Genomic DNA, 23,213 nt, shown 5'->3' with positions numbered 1-23,213 from the left:
GAACCTGGACTAAGACAGGCCTCTGAAGGGATTGATGGTGACGAGAGCCCCCTTCCAGCAGTTGGTAAAAGGAGGACAGTTCCAGGACTCTCATTATCATCCTCTTTTCCAGAATTCAAGATTGTTGTTTCCCTTGGAGATGTTGAAGGGGTCCTTCTGGGTGCAAATATACAGAGAACCCATATCAGGGGACCACAGGATGAAGAGTGGGTGCAGAATTCCAGAGAAGAAAGTTTGGGGAAAGGTGTAGAGAGGGCTCTTGTTGATCATGTGACAAAAGAAAGATGTCTAGAGGCACAGTCAGGGAGACTCTGACCACCCAGGGGCCACCTCAGGAGGAGAAGGTTTGGAGGAGGAGAGGTGATGGCCCAGTACACATTTACATAGCAACTATTGCCCCAAACCCATGATTTGTTTACTCCAGAGAAACATTATTGGGAGACAAAAGTAAGTATAGGGACAGAAGATGGACCTGCAACTAGGTGGTCTCTGGGTGTTTGTTAAGATACACCAGGAGAAAGGGGTGGCTTTTAGGAAGTCCAGATAAGAATTTCTGGGTAATGGAATGTGAGGTGACACACAATGATGACTGTGACACAATGACGACTTTTCCTCAAGACATTGTCCTTGATACCAGGGACCCATCACCTGACCCCTTCCTCTCAATACCACCTTATGGATGTGAGCCACTCATGGTTCAGCAGGTAGAGCAGAGAGTCAGATCTCTGTGGGATGTCTAGCTGCATGAATGATCCTGGGTCATATCCTTGTGTTCCTCAGAAAGAATCAGTTTTGAGTGAGTTGTATTAGGATCAAGGGTCATATTCACTGTAAAGAAAAAATTCATTATGATAATTCATCAATTTCTAAAAGTATTAATTTCCTGCTATTAACATGTAAACAGGCAAACAAGCTTTTATGACAAAAGAAATTTAAAGTAGACAAACTTTCTGGGGGTGCACAAAATAACTTGTCAATATATGAGATGACCTTCATCAATAAAGCAGGAATCACCAATAAGTAGGCCATTGCATTATTACAGGTCTTAGAGAAATGTTCATGCCAACAGAATCTCACTGACATCTGAGCTCTTAGCCTTGACAATAGGATGACTACACTACGGACATCTCTTCTTCCTTTCCCTTAACTGGCTATCTGAGGAATGGCCCCAGGGATTCAAATTATTGTTTTTTAATTCTATTGATTCTAATATCACTGTAAACCCCAAGTTCATTCATCATTGAGTCTTGATTACACGAATGTAGACTCATGCTTCATTAATTACCAAATATTCACTGAATGCCTCCCACATGTGATTGCTGAGAAGAGAGGCCAGGAAAAAATTCATTGTATGTTCGACTACAAAGTGCACTTCATACTGGTCCTGTTTACCTAACTTACCTTTCTTTTAGTTCTTCCTCCAGATTATGCCTATGGCCACGGCAAGAAGCAATCCCAAAACAGGTAGCATTGCCCATGAAAATGTCATCCTGGACTCTGAAATGGAAACCCCCAAATCCCAGTAAATCATGAAACTAGGAAAATACCAAGTGCATTTTTTTATCTGAGCAGTTCCTGGGCTGGAGAGGAGGAAGAGAAGCAGATCTCTCAAGGAAGCAGTGGGTCCCCTTTTCCTTGCTGAGGAAAATTTATGTCTAGCTAGCTTTAGTGTTTGGTACTTTCAGAAATGTACATACACAATTATTCTCCCTTCTCTTTTTCTAATCATATCACAGTTACTGGAATAATTGCAAAATAATAAAATTACCCAGGCCACAGCCATAAAGATAGTGTTAAGGAAAATTATTTTCTAATCCATAATAAAATTCACCAGAAAGGAAAAAAACAAAGTGCTAAAGTTGTTTTCATATCAGAAGAGAATTTGTAGCTACAGAGAATTAGAGGCAATAATTAGAATTTAGTGCACAGCCAACAATAAATATAACTTTAGAGCTGTATCTGGGTTATAAGCAAGAAACTCAGAGGAGTAAGATCCCTATGTGTCCTGAAGATAAGCTTTGTCAGAGATAGCAGGATATCTCATTAGAATTATATATAGACATGTATATTTTTATATTCGGATACAGAAAGCAATAAAATGAGAACATCTGAGTTGGTCTTAGTATTTAATTCCAAACCTGAGAGGAATATACAGAATCACCAACCTGAGAGAGTAAAAGCCGCTGTTTTCTCCTCACCCAGAGGGAGGTTGCTGATGGAACAAGTCACGTTTGCCAAGGAGCTGTTAGTGATCAATAGCAATGTCTCCACATGGAAGAGCCCATGGCTGTCTGAATGCAGGATCTCAGAAGCTGATGGTATTGCCTTTCCTTCCATGTCCCTCCATTGCATGTGGGGTGGTGGGAACCACCCACTTGCAGTGCACATCAGCTGTACCTCTCCATCTGTCAGCACCTCCATGGTGATCCTCGGGGAAGAACCCACAGCTGGGAACAGAGACCAAGGAAACCAAGAATGGAGCCTCTGCTAGTGGTTGTGTTATTGGTGACTATGTTTGAGAAGGGCTGGGAGGATTCAGAGGGCTTGCAGGAAGAGAGAAAAATCTTAAGGGGAAATGACACTCCAGCTAGAGAAAGACGGGCTGGAGTGTTTTCTTGTTTTGTTTTATTTATTTTTTTTATATTCCTGAATCATCCAGGTACATATAAAAAGGTACAATTTAAGATTTTAAATTCAACCTTTTTTGCCTGAGAACAAAATAACTGACAGGATAAAAGAACCTACGTAAGAGAATATTCTTAAAGATTAAAATTATAAATGTTCATGTCCAATGACGAAAAAGATGGGCCCCTTTAACTTCTCAACATGTGTTTCTGTGGATATTCCCTAAATATGTTTATTAACTTAGATTGAAAATCCATGGGAGACATATTTCAGATATTCAAAATTTTTACCTTTGTCCTCAATGACATTTGCTAAACTTGGAAAATAAACTCTAGAGAATGATTTTCTTTCTTCCTCCATTCATACAAAGATTGTCAATCCACATTATTTCTGTTTACTTGGTATATCTAGTTTAGTCTTCAAATTATTATACTTCCTGGTATATTTCCCAGAATTTTAATAACAGACTGTGTGAAATAATTAATCCTGTATAAAATAGAGTAAAATTCTCAGACCTCTTTAAATATATGGTAATTTTGTGGACATACTCAGAAGTATACAAGTTCCATACACAAAGAATTAAATTTGGTTTGTTGGAATTTGTGGATTTTAAGTATCCATGATAGTTCCTATACATTGGTGGTTCAATATAAATCTGATAGCAAGTAAGCATTAAGAAAACTTTCAGTGCTACAGAAATTATCTAGGAACATGTTAAAGTAGTAGGAACAGGTGACAAATTCAAAACAACTATCTAGAGTCCTTACCTACCACCTTCAGATCCAAACTGGCCTTCTGGTAGACACCATCTTTTTCAAAAAGGCACTGGTACTGCCCATCATCTGAAGCTGTGGCATTGTGTATCTGCAGGGTCAGTCTCCCCTCGTGGATGGCATCACTCACCAGTGTAGTCCTCCCTCTGTAGTCTACCATCTGCTCTCGAGCCACATGGTCCCCATTCATATACACATAAACTGCAGGATAATGGTGGGCTTGGACCCACCTCACCTCCATGCTCTGTGCATTAGCCTTGGGGAAGAGGGAACAGGTCAATTGTATGACTTCTCCCACTCTGACAAGGATGGGCTGAGAAGGTCCAATCACTTTTAAAGATGCTATTAAATACAGAAGACAAAATACAAGGAACAAATCAAAATGGAGCAAATAAATGTCACCAACAAGTGAATTTCTAGTGTGGTTTGAAACCCATAACTTTCCTATGTTCATATATGAATACATGACCAGTGAAACTCCACACCATGTGGAATTGCAAGAATGGGATACTTGATCCACTTTGAACTGTCATGTATATCTAAAAAAACAAATAACAACAACAATAATAATTATAGAATGGGATCCTAATTAGAATAATTTATATTCTGTGAATGTATAATATGTCAAAATATACTTTACTATAATGTATATATACAAAGAAAAAACAAATTTTTAAAAAATACATTCAAAAAATTAAAAATATATCCCATAGGCATCCTGGGGGAGGTATGAGGCTTAAGATCATCTCTTGGAAAGATGGGATCTTGTGATATCAAGATACAGGCTGTCCTTGTTCCAAGAAGAACCTTTCCAGGATGCATGCCAATCTGAAGAAAAAAAGGGTCACTACCCACACCTTCCCAAAATTTTATGCAGTTTAAAAACAAATGATAGAATAAATTTAAAGTTAGCACTCCCAGAATAAAATGAATGTTTTTATCACTTCAAAGCTGGATGACTACTTTCTAATCTGAATATGCCTCAGTTTCTTAAACTATAAATTTTGCATATTACTGCCCAAACCATAGGATTGTTACACAGTTAAACAAAATAACCTATATAAGCCAGGTGGTGGCACACACCTATAATCCCAGCGATTTGGGATGCTGAGACAGGAGGATCGAGAGTTCAAAGCCAGCCTCAGCAAAAACCAAGACACTAAGCAACTCAGTGAGACCCTGTCTCTAAATAAAATACAAAATAGGGCTGGGGATGTAGCTCCATGGTCCAGTGCCCCTGAGTTCAATCCCTGGTACACTGCCCCCCAATAACCTGTATAAAGCACTTAGATGACTGTGCAGTATGAGCAGAAGCATAGAGACCTGAAAGTCTTTTAACTACTGTAGGGAAATATGAAATGATCCCTCCAAAGCACTTATATACCTGGCATGTAATTAAAATTTCCAAAACTAGTCATTATTGTTATAAGTCAATAAAATTATTTGCCAGGGTGTGAGCTCTGGAAATAATAAGGTTGAGAACTGTGTTGGCCCATGGCCCTTTGCATGGGTGCTTCCTCTGTGACCCTAATTATGAGCATACCACAGAGGCAGCAGCTACAGAACTCCTGAACTCTTCAGTTACCACAGCACATCCTCCCACCTCCTGGGGCACAGCCCTCCCCACCTGGCAAGAAGCAAAGGGAAGTTCTGTGCTTTTATCCTATATAATTGTGGTCCTGGAAGGTCATCAAAATTTGGGAACAACACAACAGAGGGTTGTATTTTGTGTGCTGAGTCTCCAGTGGGCATGCTGAGTTGGCTCAAGAACTCAGATGAGTGACTTTTTGCCTAAGACTTTCCTGAGGGACAGAGACTTGCGTCAGACTGCCCCAAAAATTGGCTTAGCTTCCTAATGTGTCACTAACAAGTTCTTCTCCTTAAAGTTTCTGTCTGATCAGGCACCTTTACTGCCCTAGGCAGAGGGAGATCCTGCTGGAAAGGCTAAGCTCACAGAACTGGGTTTGTCCTCAAGTTGTGGAGCTATCTTTGACCTTCCTGAGGCTCATCCTTTTATATTTGTGGCCCCATGGGGTCAAAGGTGTCACACTAGATTCTGGTAGAGACTGGAATTGTATTTACCATCTTAATTTCCCTCAAAAACTCCTACATGGGTTAAATAAAGTATGCTTAAGCCCTTTACAATTGCACGCACAAACACACACACACACACACTCCCACAGGTGACTTAATGGACAATGGTACAGATGAAGGATATAAGGAGCCATTCAGGTTCATGTGTATGTAAATAGAGAGCAGATGCATCATCATGGGCTAGGAGAAAAGCCATAGAAACAAGCAGTTGGAAGGAGGTAAAGGAAACTGAAAGGGGCTTAAACATCATTTGGTTATTTTTTAAATCACATCTTAGGCATGGTAAAATAATATCTGCTGTTCAACTAACAGGTTAAAAAAAATAAGTAAATAAAAACCACATGAAGAAAAGGAAAATTATCACCCCAGTGCCAGGATCTCAGGTACACTTAACAGCTTCTTTTCGATAGTGATGAGGTTAAGGACCTTCTGGGGTGAGAAGCAGGTGCAGGACCCATAATGACTAGAGGGTGGGAGTTGTGGAGCTGACCTCCACTGACACTGCTCTCACTGGCAGAAGGAATATTTTAAAAGGGCCTCTAAAGCTGGCCAGCTGACCCATACCATCACCCGCCCCCCCCCCCCACACACACACACACACACACGTCAAAGGCAGCTCTCTTTCCTCTAGACCCTGGCAGAGATGATGTACATGTCCCCAAATGTGTTATCTGGGTCTTGATTGGATCCCCATGATCTCCCAAAGTAACAGGTTACATAGCAGAAAATTCCCCGAAGGGGACTGTGGAAGACTGAGCTTTGCTGGTCTCCTCTCAAATAACTTAACAGGGCACTGAGAAAGCCCTGCCTCGACGTCTCATCCAGATCCCAGTTCCGAAGCAGCTCCATAAGCTCCGCCCTCCTCTGGGGCCAGAGAAGTGCACCACACCTGTGGGTCCTACTCACCCAGCTCACTCTGGAGTTTCTCTGGAAAAAAAAAAAAAAAAAGTGGGGCGGGGTGGAGAATAACGTATTAAGGAATTTGGTGTAAGGGAAAGGAGAGAAACTATTTCCAAGAAATAAAAGCCAGCTCTATGAAATGAGGAAAATATTTTTTTCTACACATCATGTGGCGATCCCGTTTGCCTTTCCTTTTATCGGCACAACAAAAACGCTATCAGATCTATCAACCAAAAATGCTGTTTGTTTCTAATGATATTTATCTGTTTAAAAAATAACACATACCTGTTTTTATAAATGCATGGAAACTATAAAACTGTACGGACATAAACAAATATTGCTTACAATTCCAAACTAAGAATATACAATATTGGGGTTTTTTTAGCATTAATATGTAATATCTTACTTTTTATTTTAACCTATCTATTTATACTTTAAATAATAATAAATCCAGATATTTAGAGTGTGCCACTTATAAATTATTTAAAACCAATAAGTTTTTACATGATTAGAAATGTTTATTGATAGATGGACAGATAGATTTAATATTCATCATTGAGTTGTACATTGTGAGATTATTTAAGCCTCTAAAATTCTTCAAAAAAGGTTTTTTTGTCAATATTATAGGTTTTGTAAAAAAAATATACATTTTTTTAATTGTAGGTGGACACAAGACATTTAATTAATTAATTAATTGTTTTTATGTGGTGCTGAGGATCCAACCCAGGGCTTCACACCGCTAGGTAAGTGCTCTTCCACTGATCTACAAACCCCTCCTGCTATAGGTTTCAGTAACATAAGACACAACACTTCACTATCCATTTGGGGTTTTTTTTAGTATTTTATTTTTGCTATTTGTAAATAAGATAATAATTTAAATGCTGCTGTGTAAAGACTTATATCTCTGATTACTAACATATGACAGATTCCTAGGAGTAATTAGCACAACACAGCATAGGAAAACATTTTAGTTGAAATGATATTTACAATGTAATAAATACTTGCAAGTAGAAAACATCAATGCAAATAGATGAAAAGGTAGAACTTGAAAATTACTGAAGTAATTAATGGCTATTTAATCAAAATGCAGTATATATATTTCTAGTGGTAAATGTTTTAAGCATTTTAATCATATTATTAAATGGTAGTACTTTTCCTGATAAAAAGAATATGAGTTGTTGCTGCGCAGTTCTGAAGTTCTGCTGCTGACCTAGGCATCTGGTCCCAGAGGCAGAGCACTGACCTGGGAGGGCAATGACTGCCCCCTTGACCTCTGTGAGGACAGGGTTGTAGATGAAGCAAGACACAGTTTCTACAGACATATTCCTGATCGCAAGGGTGTCTTCCACGTAGAACAGGCCCTCTTCATCTTGGATATGATGCTCGGAGACAGTCAGCAACCTCTGTCCTGTGATGTCTTCCCAATAGACCTGGGGCTCTGGGAACCAGCCCTTTGCAGTGCACACAAGCTGGACCTCACCTTCCCTGGGTCCTTCCATGTGGATGTTAGGGGCAGACCCCACATCTGTGGAGGAAAATCACAGCTCTGAGCTCTAGAGCTCACAGAGGTACAAACTCTGGAGACAGATCTCAGTGATGTTGCTCATAGGGAGATGGTGGGAGCTCAGGGATCGGGGAGCAGAAAGTGTTCCAAATTTTTTTCCTATTTAAGTTGAAGCTCTGATACATTTTGCTTGTTCTCCAATCTGATTTTTAAATTTTAGAACTTGAATATATTTTTTTCAGGACAGGAAAATAAGAGGGAAGGGGGAGGCATCATAACATTTGTTTGTGTCTCTAGTACTGTAAACAAATGTGCTGTAGTTTATTCATTAGATCTTTTATTCTCTGAACACTTTTCCTCTTAATATTGTCTGTATCAGGCACTTTGTCTGAAATTTTGAACGATCTCTGGAATCTAATTTAAACAAAATGTTTAGGACAAATTAGAAATCACCTCCATGGGTGATGCTTTTCATTTCTATTTATTTTGTTTGTGGTTGTAATCTTGGATGCAGTAGATAAACTGCATGAAGATTCTTGTATTAAAATATTCTATCAGAGATGTTCTGTTAGGGAAAACATTTTTAAGAAATCCTAAAGCAATTTATGTAGTCATGAAATCCTTTCTCTATTCAACACTACACCTCTCAAACCCAAAGGAGACTATATTTTCTGTAGATGGATATTTTGTCTTTATCAATTGTGGATAGAAAGAGATCTACTCCCTCACCTGGAGCAATAGAAAAGTTTTGCCTTGATTTTAAATGTCTCAGATAGTGCAGTGCATCAGTATGTACCCACTCCACTCATATCTCAGAGTCCCATGATTCCTTTGTTTTAAATGATCTTGAACATAGTAACCATTCATAATCATGAGTAATAAAAAAGGTGTTAGGAATAAAGTAAATCAGTGTCAGAGATGTTAAAATCTCCAGAGAACTGCTCTCCTGTTGAGGTAAAGAATTTGCCTGATTTTGCCTTAAGCACAATGGAGGAGCTATTGCTGTCAGGTTTACTTTTCAGATATTTCCCCACAAGATAGACCCATTATTTCCTTCCTTCCCACTCCTTCCTCCTTTGCTAACATGATAGCATTCTGAAGAACCCTGCCATCCACAGTGGGTGCTTCCAAAGGCACTTGTGAGCCCCTGATTCATTGAATACGAAATATTATAATCTCTATAAAAGCACAAAGCTCCTAATTTCTTTTGCCTCATCGGTTGATTTCTAATAAGGGGCATTAGACAAAAAAAGTTTCACATTTCATTACTGCATAGATGAGGTTGATAAAGTGACAACCCATTCCACTGAGATACAGATGCTGGACAGTCAGATGGCCATAGCAATTGACTTGCTCTTGTCCATCAGCCTTATGTGGCACGAATTTGTGTCCTAGCAAAATTGTTGATGATTACATGTCATCGCTTTCAAATAATCCGAAGGACTGTTAAAATTCAGGTGAATTAAATTTTGGAGAAAACTTTTTGTGAGCTTACCTTGAAGATTCTGGAATCACCTGTTTTCAGATGGCTCAGGGTAGAGGGTTGGGCTTTAGGAAACTGCTATGTTGATTCAAAGGGAATTCTTCAACTGACATTAAACTTACCATCAATTAATATATTTCTCCCTCTGAGACCCAATTTTTGCCCAGATACTCACTTGCTACTTTGAGCAGCAAGCTTGTCTCTCCGTGATAGTTCCCCTCCTGGAAATGGCACCAGTATTGCCCATTATCAGATGGTTGGATGTTGTGTATCTTCAGAGTCACATTTCCCTTGGCAATGTTGTCATCTATCCACTCTATTCGGTCTCTGTACTCCTCCATCTGCATCTGGGTGACCTCAACTCCATCCCAGTGTGCAATCACAGGTGTGCCAGGCTCTGAGCGGTACCACCTCACCTCCATGTGCATTGCAGTCCTCTTGGGGAAGAGCTGACAGGTTAGTAAGGCATCTTCCCCAACCCTGGCCAGGATAGGATATGCAGGACCAATCACTCTAAAGTCATCTACAAAAAAATGAAAAAGAGGAATCAGAAATGCCAACCAGAGGAACAGTATGCTTGCTTTTTGTGTGTCCAACCTGTTAGAATAGAGGGATCTATTCTAAATAAATTCAGCATGATGATTTGCATGTTTGCTTGTTAAAGAGAAATGTGTTCTCCTAATAAAAGTAATTAAATTTGAGCATGAGTGCTAAATCTATCACTTAACAGCTTTGGGAGCAAATCTGTTATTCTTAGTGAGACTTTGACATTTGGAATCTTAATTTCTTCATCTGTAAGGTACTAAAGCAACCTGAGTTTCATTCTCAAGTTAATATGTAAATTGATTTTTAGTTAGGAACTTTGTAATTGTTAGTAATTAACATTTTAGCCATTTTCCCATAATTAAAGTAATATATTGATTCATGAGATTTTTAAAGTTTTTTCAGTATCACTGTGTCCTAAATAAAAAACTTGAGGTTTTTTTTTCTTTGTGGAGAAGAGAAGACTCTAATTAGTGGGACTGTGAACAAGGCAGTTTTCACAGAGACATTTTGTGGTGGATTAAAGGCAGTGTTCTGAGTTTGAGTCTTTTAATAAAATGTTAAGTCATGTTTTGACTTCTTCCTTGTTATCTGAAAATTGAAGTGATGTTTGATAATTCTGTGTGTGTGTTTAATAATTGCATATGTTACATATACTATATTCTTTCTCATCCCAAACGATGCAGGGCCACTTGCCCTTTTCTGTGCAGATTTCAGTCCTCTTAAGACTAAAAACACATCTTATTGAGTTGCTGCTCAATATAAAACAGATGCTGCTCAAGAAGTCACTATAGAACTTGGGACATAGAGGAAGATAGTGGTGTAGAGGTGGTTGCTTTTCAAGTTGTTCTGTGGTGTGAGATCAGGAAAGCAGATAAACAGCGTCTCAGTGAAATGTGTGATAAGAGGGACTTTACTGGGATTTAAATACTGGACTCTTAGAATAGCTTAGGAACTCAGAAGTTTGGATATAATAAAATAAAAGAAGAAAAATCTAGAGGCCAGCTGGAGCAGATCTGTCTGGGGCAAATCGGGGAGGGAGAGTAGGAGGACCCACATTTAGGTGGCACTGTGGAGTGTCTCGATATGGAGAAATCAGAGATTAGGATACTGTTGGACTGACCCAATGGGTGAACTATACTATATCCTTGTGAGGGAAAGACACCCAAGATGGGGTGTGGGTGTGTGAGTGGATGTGAGTGGGTGCTCAGAGATTGAGCCCAGGAGGCTGGGAAGGGTAGGACCCACAGGTGGCTGAGGGAGGGGGACAAAGGATTGGCTCCTGCACTGCACAAAGGGAACTCAGGGGAGACTTCTAGGGTGCAGACTCCCAGCATGGATTGGCAGCTGCCTGGCTGTGGAGCTGTGCTGATTTAAAATCTTCAGAACAATCTCCATTCAGCAAAGCATCAGGGTACTAAATAAATCTAAACCCTGCCTTTAGGAACTCCACCTCTGGGAACTCCTCTCCCAGAACTCTACAGTGACCCCATCCTGAGAGTGAAGCACACTCTCCACACTGCCCCACCTCATACTGCCCAGAAGAGAAGCCGAGAACTTTTGAACTCCAATTGGCAACTTGAGGAACAACACAAAAAGAGGAAGATTTGACAGACTGTGGCTACTATTCTTGTGCACAATACATACCTTAAGAAAAAAAAAACTGGAAAAAGAGACACTTGGGAGCAGACAACCAATATATATTATCATTGACAATTTTGATCACTGCAAGGGAAACAATTCCTTAACATTTTATCAAGAATATTTTCTTTCTCTTTCTGTCTTTCTCTCCTCTCTCCTCTCTCTCCCCCACCCCCACTCTCTCTCTCCTTTTTTATTATGTGCTGAATGGTTTATGGACATTTGTACATATACATATTTGTCTTACTTTTCTCATTTCCAGAAATTTTGAAGGTAGTTAGTTTTCATGTCTCTGTTAAGGGCTAGGGTCTTTGATTAGCATATTTTGGTTTGGTTTTATATTGTTGTTAATCTGTCCATTTTTCTTTATTCTCTTTTGTGGGGAGCCACAATGAATGACCCCACACTTCCAGTCCTGATGCCTCAGATTCTGACCAACCACTGCATTTTCTGTGGCTTGAGTGGGGTATAGCTCGAATAGCAAGGGGTCTTCTTTGTGGAATGTGCCCTTATGGTTGAGTTATACTCACCTGTCCTTGTAACCCTGCCCCTTCTGCCCTTTTTTGGATAGAACTTTCTAAAAAGAAGAGTCCTTCCAATAAAAATTCACTTCCGAACATGCTCGCGCTCTCTCTCTCTCTCTCTCTCTCTCTCTCTCTCTCTCTCGCCAGCCTCTCATGATTTTCTCTTTTTCTCCCTTTTGGGGAGCCTGAGGGCAAGAGCAGGGAAGCCATCCTGAAGCTTATGTAAAGGTAAATTGTGTCTGTGTTTTATTTGGCGTCCCTGCAAATTCAATAAGCAATCTTAACTTCAGCTGCCTGAGTGCTGGTCAGGGGAAGCACTCTTTCTTTTGTTAACAGCCAAATTCTATTGTTCTCTTTTTATTCTTCCTTTAATTTTTTACTTCTACTTTCTCTCCTCCCTCATAATCATCATATCTTACATCTCTTCTGCATTCTCCCTGTTTACCTTTTGAAAGAGCAGACCCTTTTGAAAACTTATTGTTTTTACTGTTGGCTTACCATACAATTTCTGTTTACTGTGCTAATTAACCTTGTGGATATCATAATAGAAATAAGTATTTAGTTTAATGCTTCATATTGTTTGCATTGGTTGTTATTATTTGTCTCCCCCTAAACCACGAGGTACTAGAAATCTTCAGGGACACCATAAGTTCATAGTGTAGAAGCTCTGCCATGTTTGGGTAGACACACAAACAATAAGAAAAAGCAAGGGAATGAACCATTGGAAACAAACCAAAATACCTCATAACAGAATCCGATGATATCACAGTGAAGAAAATGTCAGAGATGGAATTTAGAAAGTTCGTAGTTAAATTAATCTGCAAATAAAAGATTATATAAAGAGTAAAATCAGAGAGAGAAAAAAAAGAGAGATAGATATTTGAAACAGAACCAAATGGAAATCTTCCAAATGGAGAAATTGATAAACCAAATTAAAAAGCCAATGGAAAGCATCACCAACAGACTAGACCACTTGAAAGACAATTTCAGACAATGAAGACAAAATATATAATTCTGAAAATAAAGTTGACCATGGAGAAAAGATATTAAGAAACCATAAACAGAACTTTCAAGAAATATGGGATAACATATGAAGGCCAAATTTAAGATTTATCAGGATAAATTAATCCCAATCTTTCAATGAAATAATAGCAGAAAATTTCCGAAATCTTAAGAATGAAATGTAAAATTATATACAGGAGGCATACAGGACTCAAAACATACGAAATTACAACAGACTCACACCAAGTCACATTATTATGTATGCATGCTTGACATACAGAATAAGGATAAAATTTTCAAGTCTGCTAGAGAAAAACAGCAGGTCAGATTTAGAGGTAAGTCAATCCATATTTCAGCTGATTTCTCAGCCTAGACCCTGAAGCTAGGAGGTCTTAGAATAATATATACCAAGCTCTGAAAGAAAATGGATCCTAACCAAGAATAGTATATCCAACAAAATTAAGCTTTAAATTTGAAGATGAAATAAAAATGTTCCACAATAAACAAAAGGTAAAATAATTCACAACTAGAAAGCCTGTAATACAAAACATATTCAATAAAATATATGATAAAGAATAAATGAAAAATAAAATTGAAAACCAAAAGAGGAGGAACTATAAGAAGAATGTTCAATTAAATGATAAATTAATTCAAATAAAAAAATTAAAAATGAATCAAAATGACAGGGAATAAAAATGATCTCTCAATATTAACATTGAATGTAAATGGCCTCAACTCATCAATCAAAAGTCATAGATTTTCAGAATGGATTAAAAAACAAGACCCAATAATATGCTGTCTCCAAGAGACTCATAGGCAATGTCATCCACAGACTGAAGGTGAAAGGATGGGAAAAAACATATCACTCACATGGATCACATAAACAAGCAAGGTTCTCTATCCTCATATAAGATAAAGTGGACTTTGAGCCAAAGTTAATGAGAATGGACAAAGAAGACATTTAACACTGCTTATGAGAGCATTATACATCAACAAGACATAACAATCTCAAATATTTATGCCCTAAACAATGGAGCATCTACATACATCAAATAAACCCTTCACAATTTCAAGAATTAAATAGATCATACACAATACTTTATCTTACCTCTCTCACCACTCGATAAATCTTCCAAACAAAAACTAAATAAAGAAGCTATAGAACTAAACAGACATATATAGAATATTTCATCCATTCATGACTTTCTTCTCAGCAGCACATAGATCATTTTCTAAAAAAAAATCCATATTTTCTAAAAAATACGTTAGGCCACAAAGCAACTCTTAACAAATACAAAAAAATTGAGAAAATACTTTGCATTCTATCAAAACATAATTGAATAAAATTAGAAATCAATGATAAGATAAAAATAAAAGCTACTGCAACACCTGGGGACTAATTAATGTGCTATTGAATGATGAATGGATAGCAGAAGAAATCATGGTGAAATGAAAAAGTTGTTAGAGGTGAGTGCAAATAATGATACAACATATCAAAATCTCTGGGACACTATGAAATCAGTTCTATGAGGAAAGTTCATAGCATTGAGATCATTCATTGAAAGAAAGTCACCAAATAAATAATCTAAAATTATATCTTAAGGCTCTAGAAAAGAACAAATTAACACTCAAATCAGCAGAAGATGGGAAATAATTAAAAATCAAGCCAAAATTAGTGAAATTAAAATAACAAAAAAATTCCCAAAATCAGTGAAAAAGTTTTTTTAAAACAATAAATAAAATGGATAAATACTTAGCCACACTAGCTAAAAGAAAGAAAAAAACCTCAAATTATTAAAACTTGTGATGAAAAAAGAAATATCACATGAACACTACTGAAATCCATAGGATTATCAGAAACTATTTTGAAAATAAATTTATACTCCAATAAGTTAGAAAATATTGAAGAAATCAAAAAAAAAACTCTAAAGACATATGATCTGCACAAATTAAACCAGAGGAACATAGAAAATTTAAACAGATCAATTACAAATAATGAAATTGAAGATTCCATTAGAAGCTTACCAACAAAGAAAAGCCCAGGTCCATATTAATTCTCAGATGAGTTCTACCAGACTTTCAAAGAACAAACAAACACCAATCTTCCACAAATTTATTTATTTATTTATTTATTTATTTTAGTTGTCAGTGGACCTTTATTATTATTTTTATTTATTTGTTTGTGGTGCTGAGATTAGAACCCAGTGCCTCATGCATGCTAGGCAAGTGCGCTACCCCTGAGCCACAACCCCAGCCCAAATCTTCCACAAATTATGCCATGAAATAGAAAAGGAGAGAACCCTTTCAAACTCATTCTATGAAGCTAATATCATCCTGCTACCAAAACCAGATAAAGACACATAAAGGAAAGAAAACTTCAGACCAATATCCTTGATGAACATAGATACAAAAAATTTTAATGAAATACTGGCAATCCACATACATATTAAAAACATAGTGCACCATGATCAAGTAAGGTTCATTCCAGAGATGCAAAGTTAGTTCAACATATGGAAATCAATAAATGTAACTCATCACATCAGTAGACTTAAAGACAGAAACCATATTATTATCTCAATAGATGCAAAACAAAAAAACATTTGACAAAATAAAGCACCCCTTCATGTTCAAAACACTAGAAAAAATACAGGGTAGTAGGAACCTACTTCAACATTGTAAAAGCTATCTATGCTAAACCCAAGGCCAACATCATTCTAAATGGAGAAAAATTGAAAGCATTCCTTCTAACAACTGGAACAATATATGAATGCTCCCTTTCACGATATCCATTTTACATAGATCTTGAAACTCTAGCCATAGCAATTTGGCAAAAGAAAAAAATTAAAGGTATATGAATAGGAAAAGAAGAGTTCAAATTTTCCCTATTTGACAATGGCATGCTTCTATATTTGGAAGACTCCAAACACTCCACCAGAAAAATTCTAGAACTCATAAATGAATTCAGCAAGTAGCAGTATACAAACAAATTAACACCCATAAATCAATGGTATATTATGCTGCAATGATAAATTATCTGAAAGAGATATAAAGAAAACTATCTCATTAACAATGTCCTCAGGGGAAAAAAAGACTTAGAAATCAATCTAACAAGACAGGTGAAAGATCTCTACAATGAAAACTATAGAATACTAAAGAAAGAAATTGAAGACTTTAGAAGATGGAAATATTTCCCATGTTCTTGGATAGGCAGAATTAACATTGTCAAAAAGTCTACCTTACCAAAAGTACTAAACATATTTAATGCAATTACTATTAAAATAATGATGCTTTTCATAGAAATAGAAAAAGTAGCCATGAAATTCATTTAGAAAAATAAGAGGCCCAGATAGCCAAAACAATCCTTATTGAGAAAAGTGAAGCAGGAGACATCACAATACCAGACTTTAAATTACTCTACAGATAGCTTTTATGATGTTGAGATATGTTCCTGCTATCCCTAGCAAGATATGTCAACATCATAAAAGCAATCTATGCTAAGCCCCAGACTAACATCATTCTAAATGGAGAAAAAATTAAAGCATTCCCTCTAAAAACTGGAACAAGACAAGGATGCCCTCTTTCACCACTTCTATTGAACATAGTTCTTGAAACACTGGCCAAAGCAATTAGACAGATGAAAGAAATTAAAAGGATATGAATAGGAAAAGAAGAACTCAAATTAGCACTATTTGCTGACAATATGATTCTATACCTAGAAGACGCAAAAAAAATCCATCAGAAAACTTCTAGAACTAGTAAATGAATTCAGCCAAGTACCAGGATATAAAATCAACACCATAAATGAAAGGCATATCTGTATATCAGTGACAAATACTCTGAAAGGGAAATGAGAAAAACTACCCCATTTATAATAGCCTCAAAAGAAATACTTGGGACTCAACTTAATGAAAAACTACAGAATGCTAAAGAAAGAAATTAAAGATGGAAAATTTCCCTTGTTCTTTGATAGGCAGAATTAATATTGTCAAAATGACCATACTACCAAAAGTACTATACAGATTTAATGCAATTCCAATCAAAATCTCAATGACATTCCCCATAGAACTAGAAAAAACAACCATGAAATTCATCTGGAAAAATAAGAGACCCAGTATAGTTAAAGCAATCCTTAGCAGGAAGAGTGAAGCAGGTGGAATCCCTATACCAGAGCTTAAAACTATACTAGAGAGCAATAGTAACAAAAACAGCATGGTATTGGCACCAAAATAGACTGGTGGACCAATGGTACAGAATAGAGGACACAGATACTAACCCACAAAATGACAATTATCTTACTTATATTAGACAAAGGCATTAAAAATATGCATTAGAGAAAAGATAGCCTCTTCAACAAATGATGCTGGGAAAACTGGAAATCCGCATGCAACAAAATGAAATTAAACTCCTATCTCTCACCATGCACAAATCTCAACTCAAAGAGGATCAAGGACCTAGTAATTAAATCAGGGACCCTGCATCTAATAGAGAAAAAAAAAGTAGCCCCAATTCTTCATCATGTCAACTTCCTTAATAAAACTCTTATAGCGCAAGAATTCAAATCAAGAATCAATGAATAGAATGAATTTGAACTAAAAAGCTTCTTTTCAGCAAAATAAATAATCTGTAAGATGAATAGAGAGCCTACATTTGGGGAGCAAATTTTTACCACTTGCACATCAGATACAGTACTAATCTCTAGGATATATAAAGAACTCAAAAAGCTAAGCACCAAATAAATAAATAACCCAATCAATAAATGGACCAAGGAACTAAACAGACACTTCTCAGAAGAGGATATATAGTCAATCAACAAATATATAAAAAAATGTTTAACAAATCTTGTAATTAGAGAATTGAAAATCAAAACTGCTCTAAGATTTCATCTCACTCCAGTCAGAATGGAAGCTATTAAGATCACAAACAACAATAAGGTTGGTGAGGATGTGGGGGAAAAGGTACACTCATACATTGCTGGTGGAATGCAAGTTGGTGCAGTTAATCTGGAAAGCAGTGGGGAGGATTCCTTGGAAATCTTGGAATGGAACCACCATTTGACCTAGCTATCCCTCTCCTTTATCTATACACAAAGGTCTTAAAAACAACATACTACAGGGACACAACCATATTAATATTTATTCCAGCACAATTCACAATAGCTAAATTATGGAACCAACCTAGATGCCCTTTAGTAGATGGATGGATAAAGAAAATGTGAGATTATATATATATATATATATATATATATATATATATATATATATATATATATATAATATATATAATATAATTTTTGCTATGTACACTTCAGATAAAGCATTAATTTCCAGAATATACAAAGAACTCAAAAAGCTTAACACCAAAAACAAAACATATATATACATACACACACACACACATATACACACACATACATATATAATGGAATATTGCTCAGCGATAAAAGAATAAAATCACCGCATTTGCAGGTAAATGAATGGAATTTAAGAAGATATTGCTAAGTGAAATTAGCCAATCCCAGAAAATCAAATGCCAAATGTTTTCTCTGATATAAGAATACTGATTTATAATGGGGTTGGGAGGTGAGCATGGAAGGATTATACTAACTCGAGATAGAACAAAGGGGAGGGAGGGCAATGGAGGGGCATAGGGGTAGGAAAGATGGTGGAATGAGATGGACATCATTACCCTAAGTACATGCATGAAGACACAAATGGTGTGACTCTACTTTGTGTATAGCCAGAGATATGAAAAATTGTGCTCTATATGTGCAAAAAATGTTTTTTTCTCCATAAGTTTATTATTATTTTCTAACACATTCTCCATTTGTATATGGTGCAAAGTAACCTTTCTCTAAAATAATTTGCCTATTTAAAATCCATATTTGAAGTGAAATACAGTTTGATATTTCTAAAAAAAAAAATTATTCTACAGAGCTATAGTAACAAAAAATAGCATGGCATTGGCATCCAAACAGACATGAAGACTGATGGAAAAGAACAGAAGACACAGAGACAAATCCACATAAATACAGTTATTTCATACTAGTCATAGGCACCAAAAAGATGCATTGGAGAAATGACAAACTTTTCAACAAATAGTGCTGGGAAAACTGGAAATCTATATGTATGAAATTTAACCCCTGTCTCTCACACTGCAGAAAACTCAACCCAATGTGGATCACAAACCTAAGTATTAGACCAGAAAACTTGTACCTAACAGAAGAAAATATAGGCCAAATACTCCAACATGGTGGCTTAGGAACTGACTTCATCAACAAGACTTCTAAAGCACAAATAAAAAAAACTGATCGTCAGTATATGGGATGGTAATCAAACTAAAAAGCTTCTTTATAGCAAAGAAAACAATTAAGAGCATGTAGAGAGAACCTACAGAATGGGAGAAAATTTTTGCTATGTACACTTCAGATAAAGCATTAATTTCCAGAATATACAAAGAACTCAAAAAGCTTAACACCAAAAACAAAACAAAACAAAAACAACAAATAAATGGGCAAAGGAACTGAACAGACCTTTTTCAAAAGGAGAAATATGAACAGTTAACAAATATGTAAAAAAAATTAATATCTCTATCAATTAGAAAAATGCAAATTAAAACTACACTGAGATTTCACCTCTCACCAGTCAGAATGGCAATTATCAAGAATACAAGTAACAATCAATGTTGTAAGGAGGTGGGAATAAGGGTATATTCATACATTGCTGGTGGGACTATAAATTGGTGCAACATTCTGGAAAGCAGTATGGAGATTCCTCAAAAAAACTACTAGTGGAATCACCATTTGACCTGGTTATAACTAATTCCTCAGTATATATCCAAAGGAGTTAAAATCAGTGTGCTACAGTGATGTAGCCACATCAATATTTATAGCAGCTCAGTTCACAATAACTAAGCTATGGAACTAACCTAGGTGACCTTCAACAGATGAATGGATAAAGAAAATGTGATACACAGACACACACACCATGGAATATTACTCAGCATAAAGAAGAATGAAATTGTGGCATTTGCTGGCAAATGGAAGGACCTGGAGATTATCACAGTATGTGAAATGAGCCAATCCCAAAAAAACCAAAGGTCAAATCGTCTCTCTGATATGTGATATTAACCCTGAACAAAGGGAGGGGAAGGAAAAAAGAGAAGTTCAATGGATTAGACAAAGGGGAATGAAAGGAAGGGTGTTGGGATGAGAATAGAAAAGACAGTGGAATGAATCTGACATGATTTTCTTACGAACATATATGAATACAGTACAGTGAATCTCAACATCGTGTACATCCACAAGACTGGGATCCTAGTTAGAATAAGATATACTCTATGTTTTTATAAATATGTCAAAATAGAGTAACTGTCATATATAACTAAAAAAAAATTCAAAAAGTCACTATCAAATTTGAATAGAGATCTGTTTGCATCCTTCATTGATGGAGTGGAGATACAAAGTCAGCCCTTTAATTGACCTCTTTTATAGGTCAGGAAACTGCAGAGAGGGGACAGCAGCCTCATCACATCACACAACTTCCTCTGTGTTGAATGTGCAGCCTGTGTTTCCCTGTCTAGTGTTCTTCTTCTCTACCTCACCTGGCTGCAGTTTTCTTTGGAGTTGTGATATTTCCCTCCCACATTGAATTTTCATAATTCTTTTCAAGGCGCACTTTGATTGATAAAATTCAGCTCCTGAAATTTCCAAGTCCATTTCTTGGAAGTCTTTTCTAGTTTCTTATTTATAAGTTTTTATGCCATATAATATATGGTTAAAGCAGCTGCTTTTCTTGTTCCCAAAGCTCTGTCACACATGGTAGTAAGAGAATAGATAAATGACTCAGCGTTTTCCAGCCGCTGATCCAAGTGCTTTCTCTCTGTGGCTTCGGGGACTTCCAAAGCCTGTACTACCCTTGGAAGCATAAGTACTGTGTTTATTCTCATGCTACAGATGAAGAACAAAAGCATAAGGTACTTGAGTCACTTTTCAAAGATGACACAGCTGGGAATGGGAAGCCCTTTTGGAACACAGGTCTTGCATTATGGATCTGCACACTTTTTTTTTTTTTGGTACCAGTAATTGAACCCAGGGGTGCTTAACCATGAGCCACATCCCCAGCCCTTTCTTATATTTTATTTAGAGACAGGGTCTTGCTGAATTGCTCAGGGCCTCACTAAGTTGCTGAGACTGGCTTTGAACTCACAATCCTCCTGCCTCAGACTCCCAAGCTGCTGGCATGGATCTGCACTCTTGAATACTCTACTAGTCCTTTTGAATTGCACACTCTGTACCTGGACTGGATCACTGGGAAGTTACATTAAAGGGAAGAAGGGGATCCTACCTGATTTCTTCATTGTCAGCAGGATGAATAAGAAGGAGGCAATCATACCCGACAGACTATATCCTGGAAGATCCACCATTGTCCCTGAAGCAAACACAGGAGAAGTATGAATGTAGTAAGCAAGCTGTGATACACCTGGCAGGCTCTGCAGTTTCCAGTGGCTATGCCATCTTAGGCAAGAATCACCATCAACCTCTTCACAATGAAAGAGTGAAGTGGTTTGGCTCCATTTCTCTGCAGTTATTGATCAAACCTGACCCCCTTCCCTAATGGATTTCACTTTAAGCTATTTCTTAGGCTTGAAGGCAGAAGGTTTCTGATTGAAATGAAAGGCAGTCCTGAGCTAAAGAGATATAATATTACAAAAAAAGCTACAACAACAACAACAAAAAAAACTCCTTGGTCTATCATTGATTATGCAGAAATTATAGAGCAGGATTCATATATTTTTTCTTGTCCTCTTCCTGACCCCTCATGAAAAATCCTTCATCACTAGTTTCCTAGATGTGGAGGAAAGAGACGGAAGGCTCTGCGTCCCCAAGTTGCCACCAGGAAGCCAACATTCAGTACCACCATTCACAGAACTCAGGAGCACAGGGGCCTTGGAAAGTGAAGGAATGCTGGTGGAAATGGAACTACCAGAGAAGATGGTCAAGGAAATGACCTTAGTGGCCATTTAGAATGGTCTTGAAGACATGTAGGAATGAATAAAATAAAGCCTAACTGGCAGAGATCAGCAAACCCAACAAGCCCATTATACCAGCATGATAAAAATCCTGTACGTAGCTGAAAAATTTAAAACTTACCAGGACAAAAATGGTGTGAGTGTGAAAAAATGAAAAATTCAGAGTGAAAGACACATAAGCCATTATATCTGATGCATCAAGTATTTTATTGAAAGAAAAACTTGCCTCACACTAGGCAGAAGAACCAGCTCTGGAGCAGCATTGAGTCACTCACTGATCCCTTTTCCCCAGAAACTAATGCTAGTAAAATTTTATGGGGCAAGATGAAAAAATCAACAGTCTGAAATAAAGATTATAAATTGAGATTCAGGAGATTATTATTAAGCTAATATTATTCTATTTGCTTTCAAAAATGCATACTTTCATCTAAGACATCTCTAAGCAAACTAATATGAGCCCAGTCACAATACATATAAAAGAGCACTAATGTATCTGTATAAAAATGAGAAAGAGTACTGAAGACAGCACAGATGGCCAGGATTCCGTGGGAAGCACAGCTCACTTCTCCTGGAGTTGAAGGGTCTTGGGGCTGCTTCCTCGGTTCCTCTTATGAAAAGTAAAAACATGTTTTTTGTTTTTGTTTTTTGCAAACAGGAGCAAAGAAAGGCCCACCAAGCCCGTGCCAAGCACCATCTCTCAGTCCTGTGAACTAAGAAGAGCCCACACTTACTACAGAGCTCTTGATCAGTTTGTATCTCTTTACATCTTATGTTAAAACAAGAAGGGGAAGCTACACATGTACTGTAGAGGAATTGCTTGTTCCCATCAAGGAAGGTTTTGAAAAGCATTGTGAAAATTCATCTTAACCTTCCCTTGTGCTCCAGGATGGATTTTGTGAGAGGGAATAAAAGAAAGAATAACTATTTTGTACCAGGTCTCAATAAGGAAAAGAGCAGCTTTACCCTTAGAGGGCATTTTTGCAATGTCTGGGGACATTTTGGGGGAGTCCTAACTTAGGGGAGGGGACACAAAATGAAAAGCCAGAGATTCTGCTGAGCATCCTGTATTGCACAGGACAGACCCTACAGCAAAGAAT

General features: G+C 37.1%; 1 protein-coding gene across 1 annotated transcript; it reads right to left on the bottom strand.

Annotated features, from left to right (window-relative positions):
• Window positions 1-1,408: 1,408 nt before the first annotated feature.
• Btnl2 (butyrophilin like 2) lies at window positions 1,409-21,510 on the bottom strand. The gene is made up of 7 exons (XM_076857740.1): window positions 21,432-21,510; window positions 9,555-9,902; window positions 7,636-7,917; window positions 6,399-6,419; window positions 3,393-3,740; window positions 2,166-2,447; window positions 1,409-1,497 (listed from the first exon to the last, which is right to left on the bottom strand). The coding sequence occupies exons 1-7, from the start codon at window positions 21,508-21,510 to the stop codon at window positions 1,409-1,411; spliced, it is 1,449 nt and encodes a 482-aa protein (XP_076713855.1).
• Between the last annotated feature and the right edge of the window lie 1,703 nt (window positions 21,511-23,213).

Source organism: Callospermophilus lateralis, chromosome 6 (genome assembly GCF_048772815.1).
Source record: "Callospermophilus lateralis isolate mCalLat2 chromosome 6, mCalLat2.hap1, whole genome shotgun sequence".
In the NCBI taxonomy this organism is placed as follows: domain Eukaryota; kingdom Metazoa; phylum Chordata; class Mammalia; order Rodentia; family Sciuridae; genus Callospermophilus; species Callospermophilus lateralis.
This window is presented reverse-complemented; position numbering and strand designations above follow the sequence as displayed.